At 46.4% G+C, this 20,951-nt stretch overlaps 1 protein-coding gene and 1 long non-coding RNA gene across 6 annotated transcripts; both read right to left on the bottom strand.

Annotated features, from left to right (window-relative positions):
• Positions 1 to 1,431: 1,431 nt before the first annotated feature.
• On the bottom strand, positions 1,432 to 13,090 carry LOC143371095 (uncharacterized). 4 transcript variants are annotated; one of them, XR_013085966.1, is made up of 3 exons: positions 12,032 to 13,090; positions 11,744 to 11,870; positions 1,432 to 3,336 (listed from the first exon to the last, which is right to left on the bottom strand). It is a non-coding gene; the product is annotated as an uncharacterized LOC143371095 (long non-coding RNA). The 4 variants fall into 4 exon arrangements; XR_013085968.1 differs by lacking the exons at positions 11,744 to 11,870; positions 12,032 to 13,090 and adding an exon at positions 4,411 to 4,473; XR_013085967.1 differs by lacking the exons at positions 11,744 to 11,870; positions 12,032 to 13,090 and adding an exon at positions 3,416 to 4,404.
• Positions 13,091 to 14,412: 1,322 nt separating this feature from the next.
• On the bottom strand, positions 14,413 to 20,881 carry Tnpo-sr (transportin 3). 2 transcript variants are annotated; one of them, XR_013085965.1, is made up of 19 exons: positions 20,742 to 20,881; positions 20,246 to 20,449; positions 20,002 to 20,159; positions 19,840 to 19,912; positions 19,642 to 19,773; positions 19,350 to 19,567; positions 19,102 to 19,246; positions 18,890 to 19,036; positions 18,579 to 18,814; positions 18,371 to 18,510; positions 18,103 to 18,294; positions 17,785 to 18,023; positions 17,579 to 17,719; positions 17,306 to 17,517; positions 17,064 to 17,220; positions 16,821 to 16,988; positions 16,137 to 16,249; positions 15,884 to 16,066; positions 14,413 to 15,411 (listed from the first exon to the last, which is right to left on the bottom strand). XR_013085965.1 is itself a non-coding variant. In XM_076815914.1 (18 exons), exons 1-18 carry the CDS (start codon positions 20,856 to 20,858, stop codon positions 16,006 to 16,008), a joined length of 2,853 nt encoding a protein of 950 aa, XP_076672029.1. In that variant the 5' UTR covers positions 20,859 to 20,881; the 3' UTR covers positions 14,413 to 16,005. The 2 variants fall into 2 exon arrangements, 1 of the variants encoding a protein (XP_076672029.1); XM_076815914.1 differs by having other exon boundaries at positions 14,413 to 16,066.
• Between the last annotated feature and the right edge of the window lie 70 nt (positions 20,882 to 20,951).

Here is a 20,951-nt window from a genome sequence, read left to right as displayed (position 1 = left end):
TCGGCCGGATTCCAAGGAGATTGAACGGCCAAGTGGATCGTGGCGTTCCGCGAACCAACGTCCGGTCAAATACTTTCCTCGGGCAACGAGAATTCACGGGCGACGCGGCGTGCGGCGCGACCAATCGGGAAATCCTGGGATCGGCGATCTGCCTGAAACCACGAATCGCCGGATCGCGAGCGTCGAAAAGCAGCTGCAGAGGCCGAATAGTGGAGGGCAAAAAACGTAGGGGGTCGAGAGGAAAAGAGTGAGAAGGAGAAGGTGGGGTTCACCACGAAATGGAAGATTTCCCGATGACCACGCTGGTGGTGTCCGGTAATGGATGAAACGTGGAGAGAAGAGAGCAAAGCGAGAAACAGTGCGCGCGCGACGTGTGTGCGCGACGAGCAAGGGAGAAAGAAGGCGAGAGGCATAGGTACACGAGGCACGGAGTGACGGAGATAGCGATGTTCAGGATACGCTCGGGTGGGGGGGGCGCAGACAGGGGCGGGGCACGTCGCGGAGGGCCCCGCGCTGGAGGGAAGGCGGCAGGAGGCAGCAGGCAGGAGGCAGCAAGCAGGCAGGAGGCAGGAGGCACGGGGGAGAAGGGTGCCTAGCAACAGGCCTGCCGGCAGCCGGGCAGAGCAGCGTGATTAAATAAAACCAGCGTCGGGCACGGCGACCCACCAGGCGTTGACATCAGCGCACATGTACAGGAGGAACCTTTTTGAGTGCTCGTGGGAGAAAGAGAGAGAGAGAGCGAGAGAGAGAGAGAAACACAAACCGCTCACGCACGAATCTCTAGGCACAGAGCGTAACACACAGGCTATCGGTGTTCGCGTACCACGAGGCCGTCCCGGTACCGAACTGAACGCGCGTCAGTTAGAACCGGCGAATTCCCTCGGCCCACATGACTGACTGTCTCTACTTGCCGGCTGCCCTGCTCTAGCTTTTCAATTCTAGCGGGGAGAGAGGGGGACCCGCTCCCTCCTTTCAGGCGTCTAGGATTAATTTAAACTCTATTTCCATTTAAATGACTTTAAATTGGGAATTCTGGTGGTTCTGGCGCGACAAAACGGGAGCCCTGTCTCGGAACCGTGACATTCCACTTGTATCAGTAGATCTTGAGAATGAGTTGTAAGACGAAACATACTTGTATGTGACGAGATCAATACGTGTGAGAATTAGATCGATTAAAGCGATTTTCTAAGGCGAGACTGAAAATTGCCACTGCGAAAAAAAATTCGTGACACTTTTATCTCTTTGGTACTCTCTTTACTAACGGGCGATCCACTGTGAAGTCGAGTCACTGAACGTGAAAGAGATAAACGGAAGGGTCGAAGAGTTATTTAAGGTCTGACTTCGATAATGGGGCGGGTGAATCGCACGATTGGGAGGAACACTCAGTCAAATATGACGTTCCTGGTGTGGACGTGAAATCGTCCGAATATTTCGATCTATAAACGCTTCTACGTTATTGACTTCTCTGCGTACATGCTATTATTTACATACAGAACTGTACGGTAACACGAGGCTTTTTGTCGCAAACGTGCGATTTCCTGCCGAGCAGACGAGGAGTCGAGGCGCGGAATGACGCTACTGACTGAGGACGTGACATTCGACGAAGGTCTGACGCATTCGTCCACTTAACCTTATACAGTTTCTCACCTTCCTATACCAGATTTCAGCGCTAAACGCGTGGAAATAAACGTAACTGTTTGCAAATCTGTCGTCGCGATTACAGACTTAATTACGCGACAGAATGTACATAGCAGAGTTTGTGCTATCAGTTGCGATATACACACGACACGCGTCACAAACACAATCTACTTTCGCACTCGAGTCTAACAGCTAACCTCTAACTTTTTTCCCCCCACTCGCATTGTTTTCTCGTTGTCGGTACGAGATACAGCTCGCAGGAGAACATCGGGAAAAGTCGAGCGAAAGAATGTCGCAGAATTTTAAACGAACCCTACACCTTTGGCTCGTTGCTAACCAGCGAGTATCAACGTATCAACACCTGCAATAACAGCTAAGCCATGAAGAAATCCGTTATCCCTTGTTATTGTTGATAGCTGTTATTTCTTGCAAGGGTACTGGAGAAATGGAAACTGATAGACAACCAGCAATCGAGGAACAAACTGAGTACTCGCTTCGTTTTAAAAGTTACCCACAGATAGCGAAAAGTATTCGACAATAAACACAAGTGTTGAGAAGCGCATGCGCGTCAGTGTTAAAAAATAGAATGGATTTTCCGCAACTGGAAATAACGTATCCCTGGATAGAAGCGTTTATTAACGTTCGGGGCGAAAAAACATTTTCCCATCGCATGACCTTCGATGACCTCTTAGAAACCTAAAATGCAATATTTTCCTCGAGAACAGGGTTCAGATGGAAGTTGTAACGGCCGTTTGGGTAGGCATGCAGAATGGAACACAAAAGCTTGGCTCGAAAGAAATTAAAATGCTGGGCCACTGTCTGCGCCTCGTATGTTCGTGCGAAGCGTGTCGGTTTTTTTTCTCGCTAAATTTAAAATGTTACGTAAAATCAGCACGCGATACCGATGCTGCGTGTCGGAACGAAGAGCACAGTTGATAAAGTTTTCGGACTAACACCAATAAGGACACGACCGTTAAGCGGCCTCGAGTACGATCGCGCAGCGAAAATCTGCGCTTATTCCAAGCTCGAACGATCTTCCTCTTAGAATTCCGGCTTTTTCGTCCGCACGAAAAATATTATTACACTTGCAAGGAGACTACATCAGCAACTTAAAATCCACAGAAACCAAAAACGCGCGTACGTGACTCCGACCGAAGTTAGCGACACCTCGAACAATACCAGCGAAGCAGAACTTTTTTTTCACGGGATTTAAGAGGGATGAGAGCAAATTTAGAGGAGCTTACAATCTCGAACATGGAACGACATCCATACGTCATTAAATCTAAAAATAAACGGCGATTCACGGTACATCGGCGGGAGGTTGGAAAAATAAAATTATCGCCTTTGACACGATACGAGGAAATATGTTCTTTCTAGCGTCTAACGCATTCTTGGATGATTAACGACATTTACGGGCTGGAATAGCTGGCTGTTTGAGGTTAACGGTATTTGCAGAGGTGAATGTATGGTGGAAAAGACTCGCGGGGATCGATGGAAATTGTAAGCTCGTGGGAATGGAAAGAATAAGAGTAAGAATACGGCGGATTTACCTGTGTCGACTGTGCACGTGGTTCGTCTCTCCCGATGAGGTTGCGAGATTGAGGTTAGCCGGCGGCGCAGCACTGGTTACGTCGTGACGTTTCCTCGTTTCTTTATTTCGCCGCATTGATCGATCGATCGGCAAGGCAATCCCCTCGGCTGACATCACCAAAAGCAAAGAAAAATAACTGTTGCCATCACTTGACTCCTCGCCTCGAGCTCGAATTGAAATGGTTACGTTCGTCTCGCAGGCTGAACCGGTATGCGGCGTAACCAGCACAAGCCGGTGTACGCGTGACAGTAGCGTCTCGAAATTATTTTCGACGCGACTTTAACCCCCGCGTCCTACGATGATGTCTGTTGCTTTCCGTTATACTTTATCTTTCTTTTCTTCCCCCTTTCTCTCTCACTCGCCCTCTCTACCGCCTCTCGCCCTTTCCTTTAGCTCTCTCCAACTACGTGTTCGTACCACCATCTGGCTAACTCGAAAATAAAAGAAAACTTTCACGCAGAACCTTTGTGCGAAGCTTGATCCGACGGATCGAGGGGACGCGTTCCGCCGATAAGAATTCGAAGAGATCTGCCGGCGAGCAAAATCGTTCGTCGCGACATCACGGGCCGTGTCTAGACGATGAACTTGCGAAATTCAAAGTTGCAAACTCGCACGGGGAGGTGGCTCATCGTTTTATAACCTCTCTTTCTCTCTTTCTCTCATGCATACACGGGCTCGCTCCCTTACTCTCTCTCTCTCTCTCTCTCCCTCTCCCTCTGGCAGACGCACGCAATACGCTCTCTATCTATCTCGTTCGTGGCCGGTGGAAATGGCCGCGTATTTAACACGTCACCAAACACTCGGCAATTCGCTCGCATGCCAACATACGTGGCAGCGCGGATGGATACGATGTGCGCACACTTACGAATCCCCGGTGGCCTGGGACTTTCGGTGACGATCGCGCTCGCCGGTCGTGGGGGGACACGTTAGCGACGAGAAACGTGCAAATCTCGCCCGCTCGAGCGAGAATACGATTAAAAGAGATTAAGTGATGGAAAACGAACCGGCCTCGAAGATGTGGAATGCGAGAGTTTGTAGAAGAGAGGATGCAAAGTAGACTGGCGGCGATCAGCGGAGCAGAGGCAGAGAGAGAATAGCGAAGAGGCAGAGTCGGCGGACGGTAGCGAGCGAAGGGTCCCCGACCGATTCGAGAGCGAACGCAGAACGATGTGCGAAAATACCTCTTTCACGAACAGCCGGCGACGAACTGGCCGATTGGCCGTTGCACGGGGCGCAAAACTGCCGGTCTCTCGCGGCGCGCCACTACTACCCGTCCTGCACGATGTAGACCCCACCGGGCGGCCCGATCCTAGACGAGCGCGCACGAGCCCGATCGGAGCTAGCCGAATTCGACCGGAAGCTCTCCCGTACCGAGAGCCGCCGAAGCGCGTCGAACCTTTGTACTTTCCGCCCATCTCATCGGGAATTCCTGTCCGGAATCGCCACGGTCGATCCTTTATCCGTGCGCGCAACCACGCCGCGGCCGGCTCGGCTCTCTCTGGCCGCCACGAGACCGTCTCAGACCAGCCGTCGACCATCATCGCCCGAAATTTCTCTTTCTATCTGCTCCTACGCAGGGCCTTTAACGGCTATTGAAATTGCAAGCTTAATTGATTAGCAGCGCGTACGGCGAGGAACAGAAATCTTCAGATACCTACGTAATAATGTAGGCTTTATATACTCTGTCCGTCTCTGCGAATATTGCCAGCCCACTTGGTGCCTAAAAGGATCTTTGGAGCGTTCAGCCGTGACGAGAAATTGTTTTCCCAGCGCCGAGAAGCGCGGCCTATTGCAGATCTCTGTATTTATTGCCAAATCTATCGATCAAGGGAATTGTTGCGGTGCAACGCGCACACTCCGGGACTTAGTTTCGCGTGCACTAATACTGGAATGCTCCGACGACTCCGCAGTACACGTACATGGATTTGCACGCGATCCTTGGCCCGTTATTATGCGATCTTGTGCAATTGGAAGCGCCCGGCGCCAGCTCCTTGTTGCTTCGGAAACTGCAACGTTCGCTAAGCAATGCTGCACAGGTTACGTTCCTACGGATACAAGCGACATCGTGCCTGCCCCCACTCATTCGGACCGACGCAGCCGACGCGTTAGTTTCTCTAACGTTCGAACGTCGCAATATCGTTAACGCGGCTTTGAAGTTCGATTGGAAAAAGGAAAAAGCGACAGTCCGTGTTCACCAATCCGATGCGTCTGGAGAAGATCGCGCGCGTCCAATTACGGGAGAGCTTTTAAAGTGGCCCGAGATCGATCGTGAATGGAAATTAAAACGATGAGCGAATAATATAAAACTCCTTTAGCACAAAGAAGAGGGAGAGAGAGGGGGGGTGGGGCGAGAGCGCGGTTTAAAGAGCCGCGGAGGATCAAAACGTTTTTCATTGAGTATCGGTTAATAAACCAGCCAATAAAGTCGACAAGATTTTTAGTTTACATTCGGAACTGGTCGCACAAAGGGGGCTCTTTGTCTCGTTGCGCGGCAGGCAACGGTCTAGACGTTCCGCGCGAGGCTAACGAGCGAAAAGACGTTAAACTGCTACTTATCCGCTTCAAATGAATTCGTTTAGCGACGAAGCATTCGCGGCCGCACGTTCGATCGGCAGTGCGCGCTGCCCTGGCTGGAGCGAGACTCCTCGCGGCGAGGGCGATCGGGGGCTCTCCGGTAACAAGGACGAATTTCGGTTGGCGAGTCGCGCGAGAGTCGCGGCGCCCCGGAGCCTCCGCGTATTCCAGTTCGCGAGAGCGAAGAAAATGAAAAAGCTACCAGGAGAGAGAGAGAGAGGGTTGCCGTGGTAATTTCATTTGGATCCGGTGGACGTCGGAATTCGAGAAACCAGGTGGTATCGTTTGATGTGTATGAACTGCGGCAGTAGAATTGCAGAGATGGCTGGTGATGGCGGATAGGAGGGCCGCGGAGGGGGAGGGGAGGGCTGCGGAGGGGGGAGGGGGGGGGAGGACGGCTGGAGGTAGATAGGTGACAAGGGGATGGGCCTGTGCGGCGGGGAACAGATGGGAGAAGCGTCCAGAGAAAGCGAGAAAGGGATGTGCAGACGCGACTGGGAGAAGGAGGAAAGAAAGGGAAGGCCGGCGGAGAAGCGTGGAGAGGAGAAAGAGAACGATAATTTTCCCGTGGAAGGGGCACGTGGGAGAGAAGCGGCGAGAGAAGGAGAGTAAGGGAGAGACTGGGTCCTTCACCCGACGAACGAACCGAACGAATAGCTCGTCGCCGGTGCTGCTGCTCGCGCTCTGCTTGCGCTCTGCTCGCCTCTGGACTGCTTGCCTGCCAGTCTGCCTCCGAACGATTATTATCGTACTGATCTGGCACAATGCACCGAGCATTACATGCAACGTCCGCGCTGCCGTTATCCAGGTTTCGACCGCCGCGAGCCGCTAGCCAACGTCCCGTCCATGCCAGGAGCTCTCGGTCCCGCGCTCCTTGCACTTGCGCTTGCACACGGCCCTCTATCCGGACTCGTTTGGTAATTACTCCACCGGATTCCCGTAATTACTTGCATGAACACACGAATTCGTATAATATCGGAGCTGAATAACATTTGCCGTCTGTCGCGCTACAGGGCAGGTTATCTGTTCCGAGAAACGATTGGACCTCACAAACGGAGATTAAGGACTTACGCAAACACGTGAGTACACGCGCACGATAGGTCTGCCGGCATGCACATACAGTTAGCAAGGAAAGTATTTGGACGCTTTTTAAAATCGCATAACTTTTCTAGAATTGGTCCAAACGACGTGAGTTTTTTTTTTAGAAGCTAGAAGGATTAGCTGGCTAAGTGACGTGTTTCGGAGTTTTCAAGAAAAATGGAATGGGTCGGAATAGCAAAAAAAAATAATAGTAAAGGTAGTTATTTAAACTTTTTAAAATCGCTGGTTTCGGGAATTTCGCGATTTTCGACCTTATTCTGCGATCTTTAAGCGTTCAGAGCTCAGAGCAACGTTAACCGAGCTACAAACGGGTTTGTTTCAATTTTCATTACAGACTCATATAAAAAAGTTGAAAAATCCACCTTTACTATTTTTTTCGCTATTCCGACCAGTTGCAATTTTTTTCAAAACGCCGAGTCACGTCAGTTAGCAAACTAATCCTCCTAGCATCTAAAAAAAACTCACGTCGTTTGGACCAATTCTAAGAAAGTTATGCGATCTCAAACGCGTACAAATACTTTTTTTACTAACTGTACGTATATACATGCCTATAGGATACAATGCGGCGAGTAAAGCTGTCGCGCGAGAGAGATACCGACAGTCCAACGGAGTGAGCGATATTGTCACCGAGCCTGGCTACGTGCAATATCACGGCTACTCGTCTCGTAAGGTCGACATTCGTTAAAGTGCAAGAATACGTCCGCCAGCGAATAGCGAAGGTCCTCGTACGTCGAGCGCGTCGAGAAACATTGCGATCGAGCGTAAGGTCTCGGCTATAGACAGCTGTACCTTATTCATGTGGACGAGTTATAGACTCAGAATGAAAAGAGCTCCTTAAATCTTAACGCGAGAAAGTACTGCCTGTGGATCCATTAGCAATCTCGACGACCCAGACTGGTGTATATATCGTGGAAGCTTGTAAAATGTATGTACGTATCGCGTGGCATTGGTCGCGCAAGCGATTCGTCGCTGTGCTAGCCGATGATTCACGCCGTCTGCCGTACAAATTGAGTCAACAACTTCTGGAGACATCGCTAGACACGCTGCGTTTTAACTGACGAATGGGCTAGACCGGAATGTCCCCTTGGATCGATTGGTCGGCACGCTATCAGAAGCTGAGACAATGACGAGTGGAACGGGAGGCTGTATATCGGTGGCTGATCAAACGTAAGCCGTGCCTGCTTGTCCGGTTAGGAAACAGAAACGCGAATGACCCCGTTGCTCTTTGATCGCCGCGGTTCTGGGTCGATTTTCCGGTAAATACGCTCAAAAGGAACATCGGAGCCAATCTCGGTGATTGGTTAATGGCAATCAAAGCTGAAATTTGTACATTAGGCAATTATTTGCCCCGGAGGCTGGCTATTACCGATTGAGCCAGACTGCGACCCGTGGCACGGCAACTAATGTATATCTTTCATCTGCGTGTGCACGTTATCTTTGGAAAATTAAATCGACGCGATCGATATTCGAAACGCCGGTTAATTCTGCCGATATAAACAAATTAATTACCCCTCTCGCTGTCGGGATTCGAGCGCTTGGCAAACATCGTATACGGAATTGCTCTAGTCATATTTCTTAACCGTATCTTTCGATGCATCGAGGCGTGCGTATCACCGAAATGGTTGATCACAATATTGCGTAACAAAAACACGTTTGGAAATCGTTTCAGGCGAAGCCTCGGAATCTTCTTTCTGGGAAAGCAGTCTTCGCCGCGTGTTAATGGTTTATAAATGGTGTATTCTTACCGGACCATCATTTTCCGTGCCCTTGTCCATTTCGCAAATCCGTAGACGAATGAGACGCGTGAACCGATTCTCTCCTTCCGTCTCTTTCTCCTTCTTCGTTATCCTTTATTCTCCCTATGTCTCGCTCCTCTCCCTCTCTCTCTCTCTCTCTCCGTCCTCCGCGTCCCTCTCCGTCGTTCCAGCCACAGCAAATTCGCATCGGCCATCAGCCGGTGCCAATAACGTACCAAGGCAGATGGGAGATGTGGTGAGGGTTTGGTGGTTAGCCCGACGAAGGCGGAGGGGAAAGGGACGCTTCGCTGTCTGCAGGGCCGTGTTCATCGATTCGCGCGCCCATTCCTCGCGAATAACGGCCTAAAATCAGGCACAGATTTTTCGGGCATCGATTCCGATACTACGGAGCAGAAATCGCGGATCAAAACGCGGCCGACGTGAAATAACGCGGCGGTACAGCGGGCCCGTTGGGAAGCCCGGCGAAAAAAAACGACCGTAATCGAGACTTTATCTCGGTGATCGATTATTTCGCGTCAATGAGCCGGAAAAAATTCGGCGGGTGCTTTTGCCATCGTCGCGCGGCTGCCCGAGCGCGACGATAACGCGAAAACTTTCGTTCGAATAAAACGGCAAGCCCGTTTCAATGGAGGGGCAGAAAAAATATTTCAATCGACACGTTTTCGTCGCTCGAGCGGATAATTCAAAGTCAAGTGCACAACGCTGAGTCTCTCTCTGCTCGGGAGTTAATTTGTCGTGCGTTTGAGCGCGATGATCGCACCGCCTCGCCTTTGAACCGCTCCTCCGCGTCGCACCGTGAAACTTCGCTGCACGCGTTCCTCCTGTGTGGGCACACAGACACGCTCTTTTCGCGTGTATGCCACTTCTGCCTACAGTGCTCGCGCGACGCGCGCACCTTCCCTGTGAACGCGGCATTAACGCGACGAGCTGACCGTACTAAAAACATATGCGTGAAATGTACTTCTCCCACAGGCGACGAAACGCTTTATCCTTACAATTATACGTTCCGCAACGTTTCTCCTCGAATTCTTCGATCTTTCATCTGCATTACTTTTCATCGCTGCGAAGAACGATCTGGCAAATATTCTGTCGCGAAATAGTCTCTGTTCCTGGCACAAATTAATGGATTAATGAACTCGATCGATTTGAGGTGCGATTTAAATTCGGAGGAATATATGTATGGTTCTCGGTAGAGAGACAAGGCGGTGAGAGAACAGCATGTTAATTTGAACGCGTCCGAAGGCCTTGAGCGCCTGTAATTACGCTGCGCAAAAATGAAAAATTCTTTGCAAGTCATTCATTGTTTCTCCGTCGGAGGCATTTCTTCGCGCGTACCGAGCGATGTCTGAACGTACCGAAGATTTCCAGCGATGCGGTGCGGGGCTTAGTGTCCGTTAAACTTCGAGCATTCCACGAGCATTTGAACCTGTAGGCTTCGTTGATGATTTAATGAATTATTATCGTCGAGAGAATACGCCGATGTTTTTTTCGCGACAGATATTGGCAAGACAGTTTCGACGAAAGACGGGAAGGGAAACGTAGAAAGTATGCACGCCGAGACTTAGGTCCGAACTAACCTCTCCAGAACCCATAGTTCCCCACCGCGACGGTTGGCCGGATAATTTTTATTATTCCTCGCCTACGGACATCATCCTTCTGAATAGAATCTTCCACGAATCACCATCCATATTTCCACCTACGGTTCCCTCTTAATGTTCTTTAATTAGAAGACACAAATACTCTCGTGGGTACGAGAAAGCAGTTTACTCGAAGGCAATAGGATTGAGGAGGACAAAGACCGAGCGCCGAGCTTTTCGCTAATTTATGGCTATAGGTCGCTAATAATTATTCCTGCAAAAGCCTCTCCGATTTAATAACAGTTACTTTGGTTTCGGAAAAAATCATTAAGCAGTTTTCTCGTAGACTCTGAATAAAAAATCATACATTTCAGGTACCTATTCCAGGAGTTTCTATTCTTCTGTCAAAATACAACCGTTAGGGGCAGTCGAATACGTTTTCTTTCTTTACGACAGAAAGTAACGTTCTCATTAACGCCTCTTTCGAGCTGCAGTCCTTGGAACGATACGAGACAACGTATCTACCAGAGTTAACGTTACATTTGAAACTGTAATCAAAGAAGCGAAACGCCTTCGAATATTGACCAGCTAACATCGGTAGAGGCGTTTCTACGCCGACCCAGCAGCGAAGAAGAATCGTGCCGATTCTGGTCCAGAGTTTCTATAAATAAACGTTGCTCCACGGAAGACGAGATTTCCCTAAAAATGGAGAAATTTCGTCGCCGCGAATCCGCCCCTATCGCGGTCCGGCTGACTCCGCCGCAAAACAACGACTACGCGAGGGACGCGCGCGCGATCCGCGAGCCCGGTGGTAGTTTAGACGTCAGCGACGGACAAGTAGGCAGTATGAACCTGCAGTGGTGTACGGGGAGGGAAAAAAGATGGGGAGAAAGAAAGGAGATATAAGAAAGGAGGAAGAAGGTGAGACGAAAGAGGGAGAGGCGAGAGGGGAAGGAAGAGGGAATGGAGAAAAAAAGAGAACATTGGCAATGCAGTGATACGCAGCGGCAGCAGTGGCGCCGAAAATGCAATGCGGTGCGCCGGAACGACGGCGTCGGCGTCGGGCGTGGCGGATAACTGACCTCGACTCGTCTAGCCCGGCCGCCCCCTGACGCCCCCCACCACCATTCCCCTGTCCCTCTGATGCACCATCGTGCCACTGATCCCCCACTACGCGACCAACACCAACACCACTATCGCTACTCTACGCACCACCGCGTTCGCAACTCTTCTGCGCTACACCACCATCACACGCGATCAGCTACCCTTTTCCCTCTCTCTGCAGCTTTCGTTCTTTCCGTCCTACGGTCAAATGGTCGCATTACCCCTCCGACCGACGACCTTCCTCCCTCTACACCTGCCTCACACCAGCCCCCCCCTGCCCCTCGCGCGCTCTTCATTCACTCTCTCGCTCTCTCTCTCTGTCGTATCATCTCTCTTCGATTCATCTCTCTCTCTCTCACACACTCGCTCGCTCGCTCGCTCGCTCGCTCGCTCGCGCTTACTGCTCTTCTGGCCTTGTCTGGTCTGGTCTCGTCTGGTTTCGTCTCGTCGCGGCCTTCCGCGCCCCTGGCAGATCGGCAGACAGCAGTCTGACTGTCTGGTTGCTGGGCAACGCGCCGCTGCCCATCGCTGTCAATGAGAGAGGGTGAATTCAGCGATAGTTGCGTGCTGCATCCTGCACGAGCAAATGTTAGTACAAGGAACGCGGCGATTAAAGAATCTGGGTAACGTCGGATTCTCGGGCCGAAGCTAGAGCGCGGATTGGTAGGGGAAGGTGAATGGTTTCGTACTTGCCAACGGGTTTCCTCGCTCCTCCGTCGAGAAAATGCGATGCACTCTTCATCAGATTGCTGATTAACAAGGGTGGGGGCAGCACTAGCACGCGAAACTGCCTAACAATCCAACAGATTGCGCGATCGCTCAAAAACCAAATGCAGCATGGTTCGCCTTAAGGCTGCCGGAACAGAACGCAACGATGCGTGAAACGCTTCGAATCGTAATATTAGAATTAAGAGCACACCGTAGGTGTCAAAGGTTACGGTAAAGGCCATACAGCGAAGGCAATTCCGAGTTGCGCCGGCAGCACAGAAAATCCGCGGTGTTAAAATTAGATGACGTCATTTCCCGGAATGCGGAATGTCTTCTCTGCAACCCTGTAAAACGTGCACCACATTATACTCTCTTCGCACCTTCGTACCACAGGCTAGCTTACAAATTAGTTTAATGTACGAAAGGGTTCCATACCAAACCGAAACGCGGAAACAATTCACAAAGGGGACCGTGGACATTTTCTACAAACAGGTAAGGGCGTTGTTGTTGCAGGCGACGTCAACGGGAGGATATGCCGACGAGGAAGGCGTAACGGCCCACGTCTTTGTTCGGCCGGTCGGGTCTGCGTGAAACCTATTCCACGAAATTCTTCCATTTATCACAACGGGGGAAAGGAAACAAAACGGAAATACCAAAGACAGATGGAATTTCTGGACCCAGCTTGTAACGACCATGCACAGTCAAGGTGTCGAACGAGCAGGATAATGGCTTGCACCCGCAGCTCTATCGTCCTTCGTTCTCGCTCTCGCGAGCATCGGTAAAGTGCACGCAATGCATTCGTATCGTCTCGTGGAAAGTCGTGAATGGCACCGCGGTACCGCAGAACACGATATTGGTTAACAATACACTTTGCTGCGCATAGAGGTATGCGCTCGTCAATGGTCGAGCAAGGCGAAGCCCTTCTATTGATAGGTGGTACACGTGGGTGCCAATGCTTGTTATATACCACTACGCTTGTAGTGAAACAACACGCTGCAAATGACATTTCTGCGATGCAACAAAGCAAACCGTGATTAACGTTTCTCAATATACCCTGTATACTGTGCTCGATACCGCGCAAGCCTATTCAACGTCTCCGGTGAAAAACAATCTATCCGGACTCGAGCACTTTGCAGAATCAATGAAATAACGTCGCTACTTAAGTACTAGGAGCAGATAAATGATTAGATTCGTACAATTATGGACACATAGGAGGCGTTGTCGCGGTCATAACCTAACCGTCACAATCGAATGGAATTTGTGCGTGCTCACATTCATCAATTATTTAGTCACGTCCAAAGGGACATCGTCTGCGGAGCAATAAAAATACATCAACTATGCGCTACTACAATATTCCTTTGTTAGAAACCATTTCCTTGGCCAATAAGGTTCGACTGTGCGTGACTCATAATGCAACTGCTCAGTGACTCAGACCCCTGAGATCGCTAGCAATGTCTCGGGAAGACGTGGCATCCGAACCCTGAATCATGAGCATATCGCTAAAACCATCGTATACCTGTTACTGGTACTCAACAGGGCCATATTGAAGCGTCACCGCTTTCCCCCCTCGATGCGCCTTCCAGCATTAAAAACGCACCGAATTCTCCATAATTGGGGCATGTTCGTATTAAAATATTGGAATTTATTCTGGATAATTTCCTGGCGCGCTGTTGAAGGAAGAAAGTTATTAAAACCTGAAAAGCTGGCACCTGTCGTCGCAACGACCCGAACATTTCCGGATTCACGTTGTAGCTGGGATGCTCGGTGCAGTCGAGTCACTTAACAATTTATCGCACAGCTGTCTGGGTAGATCTTTTTTTTCGTAGGGACATCGTTTCCTGTAAGAAGGTGCCCTTTATCGCACGGAACAATCGGTGTAGTCGTAAAGCGACCATTAGACCTTTTCTTTGCGATTTCTTACCTGGCGGAACGGACCACAGATTATGTTTGGGTCCGTACAAAGGGCCATAAATATTTCGGACGCAAAGGTTGAGCACGTATACGGGTCCTGGCGCTTCTACTTTCCCTGCATAGCAATTGTACGCGAGGAATGACCTATTTAACGAAAATATATTTATTCAACAACTTTAATGGCCCCCGACGAATGACGTGCGTGACTCGTTTACCAGAATTATTTGTCGTTGGCTGCATCGGCTGTTGCTTGACCGGCGTTGATAGTGAATCAGTTTGCTTGGTATAATGTTTCACTCTTCCGATGTCGGCTACGAGCCGCTGCACATTATTTCTCAAGAACACTCATGACACCCTGTATTTTCGTTCGCGAAAACAGTTATTTCGTTCACGTAATCGCTAACCACTTTATTTCGTCACTTTCTGTTATGATTAAATTATGATTCGTCCCTTTGAGTAAAAAATATCATTTTATTTGAAATATGTCGGAAATTTGTTGTTATAAAGCGAAACATTAGCGTCGATGCTAAAATTAATGCTAGTCATCAAAATATTCGTACAGTTTAATCATTTTCAACCTTACATTACAAATGATTCTCTTACCAATAATAATAATGCTTATTCTCATTAATACCTTATCTGTACATTAACGCTTCGCAAGAAAATTACACGTCTCGTAAATGTAAACCATTTGTACAATTAAAGTTAACTATCATGCAAAATGAGCGTATGTTTCGTTTATTTTTTTCATTCGACGAATGAATTTATGTTATGTTGTACCTTTATCGGTTTCGCAATCATACTTTTATATCATCTACAACATATATACCTACTATGATATCGCTCTGAATTGAAATATATGGTTATAAATGTACACCAGGGCACGAATGGACTTAAATGTTAACAACGTTTAGGTCAAATTTTCTTTTCATATAATAGGAATACGACACATTTATGTTGTCTCACAATATCATTGTATTTAGTATATCACATCTTATTAACCTCAAACACGATTTAAACGTTTGTAAAACCATATCCTGCGAGATACTTGAAAATAGATAGACAGTAGTATGTAAACGGGCTTCGCGTTACACCAAATGAAACTCATACGCATCTTTTGTTTCTTTTACAACACATACACACAACCGATTTGCATTATGTGTAGTTTTCGTTCTTGTTTACGCGACCGTACAATTTCTCAACTAGATGCTCGTTAAAAAATTGTTTCGCAAAATTTCCTTCATCGCTCTCCATGGTATTACTTGTGTAAGGCGAGAGGCTCGCGACTGCGAGCGTGTGCCTCCTAACCGAATAATTCGAGTATGGAGTTATGGAGAGCGTAACTTTAAAATGGTATACAACTTAATACATTTCAGTGAACGACAAATTGAATAGCACACATCGGATAGTTTTTAAAGTAATTTAATACGCATTCCATAATAATGGTTGTCTGTGTAAATAAGATGGAAAGCACAAAAATATATAATGATTCTGATTTCCCAATGTTTACTACCTGCGCGTTATCTACAAAGTATGCAAAATGTTCGACACCTTCGTGGAGCTGACTAGATACATACCTAATGCAATAGGTAAGCCGGATATCACTTTCCATCCCTATCGTGTGTTCAAAGATTATATGGAACAAATGCCACAAGGCTGTACATAAAATTAATACAAATAACTGAAAGAGTACGCGGTTTACAAAGATGTTGTATATTTATATGGAAAAAAACGTTCGTGATAGAAAAAAAAGAATTACTAAATACAACACTTTTATGTAAAAATATGAATCACATTTTACACGAACAAATATGATCTTATCTTTATCGTAATTCACATACTTTGCAGAGGAATGTGTAGATAGTAAACAAGTACAAAATGTTTAAAACGTTCGTCAATACACTTATACAGCATAGACTCACCATTTTACAATAACCTTGTTTCATTGACATCTTCAAATCGTGTTCATTAAATGAGGGATCTTGAGAGATCTTAGCTGTTTGTAATTTTGACATTCTTGTCCTTAATTTTACATCGAGATGCATCAACGATACAGACGTGCAAAATTTCGCAGAGCATGATTCACAGGTTTCGCCATCTCCGCTCTATAAATTAAGAACTCGACATGAAAATCTATCGGAAAGAAATGGCATTGAAAATTGTAATTTTATATACCTTGTGACTGTATTATGAAATTCGAATAGCTGTTCTGGTTGTGCTGTGGGTGAACCACCCGCGTTTTGCGCTGGCATCGTTTTGATGGCTTCTTCCAACCATTTGGACAATAACTAAGTAAAGAGAAACTTATTATTGTAAAACAAGTATTATATACCTTTCAACTTACAAGGGGAGGACACCATGTGGTAGACATCAATTTCGATGAGCCTTGGCACGATGGATCTATGTCGAAAATAAGTAAATAGGTGTTCGAGCGTTTCAGCCAATAGGCCTTAATAATAGAGATAGTTACATGTAAATTATTAAAAATTTCATAGTGGCCGTGGGGTTTTAGGGGTGCCTTTTGATGATATCTTCACGTTAAAAATTTTTTTTTTATAAATTCTTTTTTTTTAACTTGGGCAAATCTTCAAAAGCCACCCCGACTCCTCCAGAGGGGAATCCCCGCGGGCGCCAGGGTAGTTGTGGGTTTTTTACCCACTGAAACCCCACGGGCACTATGAAGTTTTTACTAATTTCCATGTAAATATCTCTATTATTAAGGCCCATTGGCAGAAACGCTCGGGCACCTATTTACTTATTTTTAGCATAGATCCATCGTGCCAAGGCTCATCAAAATCGATGTCTACCACATGGTGTCCTCCCCTTGTTAGACTGACTGAAATTTATCGACTGCCTTACTTCTCGATTGCTTAGAGATAGCTCAACAAAGACATCCGCTACGTCAGATAACATATAAGACGACAGTGAAAACACGGATGCATGAAGTAGTCTCATGACTAATGTTTGCCCTTTTTCTCTTAATATACGTTGTACCAATTCTCGTCGCATCGTGTAATCTGATCCATTCTTGAAGAACACAGGAAAATATTAATATTTCTGTGCCAAACCAGCTATGACGCATAAGCTTCTCCTTTAGCTTACCTCGTGATTACGACCGCAATGTAAAAGATCGTAAAAGAATTTCATTACCGAAACATTTGCGTCCCTATGGTCTAAACTACAGGCCATTAAGGCACAGTCAATTATACTTCCTATTATAGCCGAGTGTAAGAATGGTATTGGGGCCCTTTGGAGGAACCTGTCGTTGCAAAATAAGGATGCTTGTAATTCCAACCAATAAAGGTTTTTTTCGTATACGACACGAATATCATAAAGCGAGATACCTGGCACATAATCTGAAAAGATCGTCCACTGTATCGGGATGATTCTTCAGCCCATCCTGTTGTTGAAGGATAGTAAAGGTAGGCCCAATAAATGCTTCGAGCATCGCTAACAAACCAGAGACGCATTCCGAATCAATGGCATATTCGTCGACTAATATCGAACCGAGGTACAAAAAGCAACTGTGTTGGTGTGCTGCGTACAATTGCACGATCTGGAAATTTAGAAGATAGTGAGTAATATTGCCTAGCTTTCAATGTCTGAGCAATAGATACCTGTTTCACTAGTGGCTCAAGGAGATGGGCGGAATGTTTTCTTACGCAACGAACAGCAAATCTCAAACAACGACAGCATCGTTCCATTAGCTTTGCATCGTGTTGATATGTTGTACATACATTTGACAATACTGGCCACATCTATGTTCAACAGTCGTGCGTATTAGAAATAGATCTAGCGCGTGTGATTAATCATACAAACTTACTTCAGTGACAGCGCTTTGACAAGGATGAGGTACATTAGGATCTTCAATTTGTGGATCAGTGTGCCTAAATATAGCAGCTAATCTATCTAGCCATATCACAGGATCAGTCTTTGTTCCTACTTCGATTGGAATTCCACGTTCCATAATCTCACACAGTGGCCTAGCTTGGAACCAACATAATTCCTTCATCGCCTGAGCAATTTTGTCACGTGGTAAACTAGACATGATTATAGCAACTCCTGTTGAATAATCACAAAAGGTATCACTTACGGCCGTTATGTAATGTTTAACGAAATTCCATGCCACGCATTATCTTACCCTTGAGTAAACCAATAGCCGCATCGTTACTGATGGCAAAACTATCGAGAGAACGTGCAATTTGCAATAGTCCCGGAAAGTGCGAAGCCATATGTAACGGGCAAGCTGTACATATACTCAGCAACGCACCGCAGGCCGCACTTCCCAATCCCTTTTGACTCAAGCAAGTCAAGAGGAAATTTAAAACGGGTTCTGGAACGAGAAATTTACATTGACAAACGGTACAACCGGCGCAGTGAAGCCGAATGTACATGTCTCAATTATTTACCTAAAGACTGCGGATGACTATCTATCCATTCGCAAAGTTCTCCTAGTAAAAGAATACTTGTATGACGGACAGCTATGTGTGTGTTCTCCGGTAAATTCAAAATAGCCTCTACTACCTTCGGCACTACGTCATTCTCTTTTCTGCAAGAAGATACATTTATCAATTTCATATCCTAAAGAAACCCGCGCCACGCTTCGTGGAAACTCACGGTAAAATATTTTTCGCAACCGCTTGCATTACAAACAGCGCAGCTTCAGTCGAGTCCCATGTGGGTACATGATTAGGTTGTCCTTGCGGTCCTGGACCACCCGTCAGAGACGAAAACATCTGTCGGAAGCAGTGACTACTTCCAACTACAAATACTACATCCTTGATTAATTCGGAGACACGATTTCGGAAATCTGCAAATTCCTCTCCGCCGGAACCCTCTTCCACTAGACCCAACTATTTAAACGAATTTATACGATTATATATTACTGCAGAGGAATATGAACAATTTGAAATATGCCCATTACTGACATGATCTGGTTCCATTTGGCAGTGCCTACATAACGCTCCAATTAGCCTCTCGATGTGAGGTCGAAAAACCGCGTTGAGGTCATCGCTGTTTTTTTGGTAAAGAATTTCCGATAAGCGATACCACAGATTAAAAGTTATTTGCGCCACCTGATACGAATAATATCTGTATAGTAACTGGCATTAGTGTGTCAGATGTAAAAAGAAATATTTACCTCGTAATCGTGATGCCCGACACACACCAAGACGAGATCGAGGATCTTGATAGCGTAGTGTTGCTTCCCTCCCACAGAGCCGTTTACCATCGTCTCCAAGAATGTCTCGGCTAATTCCGTAAAAATCCGGCAATAATTTATTGACCTAAACAATATTTTCTTATGTAACGCTTAATTACACATTCGAGATTATAATAAAGTCCTCCTATGTCTCCGATCGTCGATAAAAAGAAAACCAAGAAATTTACTTGTCCATGTCTTCGTGCGCAACTGATAAGTGGTATGGTTGCTCTAAGGCCATTACACTGGTGAACAGACATAACTGCAGTTGTTGTAACTGTATATTCGATTCACTATTATTATCACGATTGTTATTACTATCGTCTTCTAAAACTTGCAGAATTACGCATATGCAATCCGCAGCTGCTTCGTGCAATTGAGATCCAGTCATGTGATTTCCAAGTATCTGAAATGCACATATCCCATTGTGATTCAAGTTCATGCATACTATGACGAACAACTTACATTTGAAGCACTTACTTGAAGAGTATATACAATAACATCACTTGTTGGTACAAGGGGTATAGCATGTACTGCTATCCAACTTGTAAAACATCTAAGAATTGTAATACGAATTTGCACATTGTCTCCACCATTTTTTAGACACATTTTCTGAAAATTAAAGAGAATTCAAACATACCGCAGAACAACGAAATAACGAACTTAATGAACACTCACCAGAAATTCTGTCACCGTGTCCGCGCTTGCGTTAAGTTCGAGTAATATATGCTGTCTACGATTGGCTCCTAGTCTGTATAACGTAGTTCGAATTAGAAATCAATTTAACGCATTTGAAACTATTTTCATTGCATGCCAACTGTACTGAGGATCTTATTATACCTAAGAGATCGTGAATTTACTTCCTCCGGTAATACTGTCATCACTTCTAGTAATGGCCATAAACTGTTAGTCGATCCCCCAAATCTGTTAATCAAATCCACGACTGGCTTCTGCCAAGAAGACATTTGTAACGCGAGATCTGCCAATGCTAGGCACAACTACAATAATAAATTTCGTTATAATGGTTAAGCAGTTCCGAGTCTCTAAATAACGATTTCTTTGGATCATAGAAAACGAAATGAACCTGCGTAACGATAGCGGCATTGGTGTGCTCGTTAGTCTGTGATATGTGATTCATTAAAGAATCTCTCAATGAAATATGAGCTTCGGCAGGTAACTCTTGAAAACACAGTTGTATCTTAGTGCGCATAGTTTGTGCAGCAAAATAACAAGACTGAATGTCTCGCTTTTGCTGCAGCATTTCATCAGCTATTTTCCATGCAAATACCTAAAGTAATACATAAATATTAACGCTGCTGTATTACTGTACTTCTTTAATTTAGATCCGTACAGGAACATTGGATGCAGTATCATACATGAATGTAGGAGGGATGGGATGTAAGGTTAGGAGCTACCTTATCTATTTACATTTCTCGATCATCGCTTCGGGTGTTTGAATTGCGAGGTATTTAACAATGATCGTATAATCCTCGTTACAAGGCGATACGGTGCACGCAAAGCATATGAGAAAAGAAAACGCCTGATGGTAATTGGCAAAAGACCGCTAACAAATAGCTCACCGATTTTTGTAATTCGTCCAACCATTGCGATGTTTTCCCTGGTCCCGAAGGATTCGAATTATTATACAATGAATATACAGCCTGGTACACGGTTTCCAGGTCAGGTGCTGACTCCATTCTTCAAGAAATAATTCTTTTCCTTGTAATCTCCATACAGTTAATTCCCACTGACAACAGATCGGTCGCGTTTACTAGACCTACATCCAGCCT

The sequence above is a fragment of the Andrena cerasifolii genome, chromosome 7, assembly GCF_050908995.1.
Source record: "Andrena cerasifolii isolate SP2316 chromosome 7, iyAndCera1_principal, whole genome shotgun sequence".
In the NCBI taxonomy this organism is placed as follows: domain Eukaryota; kingdom Metazoa; phylum Arthropoda; class Insecta; order Hymenoptera; family Andrenidae; genus Andrena; species Andrena cerasifolii.
Note: the sequence above shows the minus strand (reverse complement) of the source record. Positions and strands in the feature narration are given on the sequence as shown.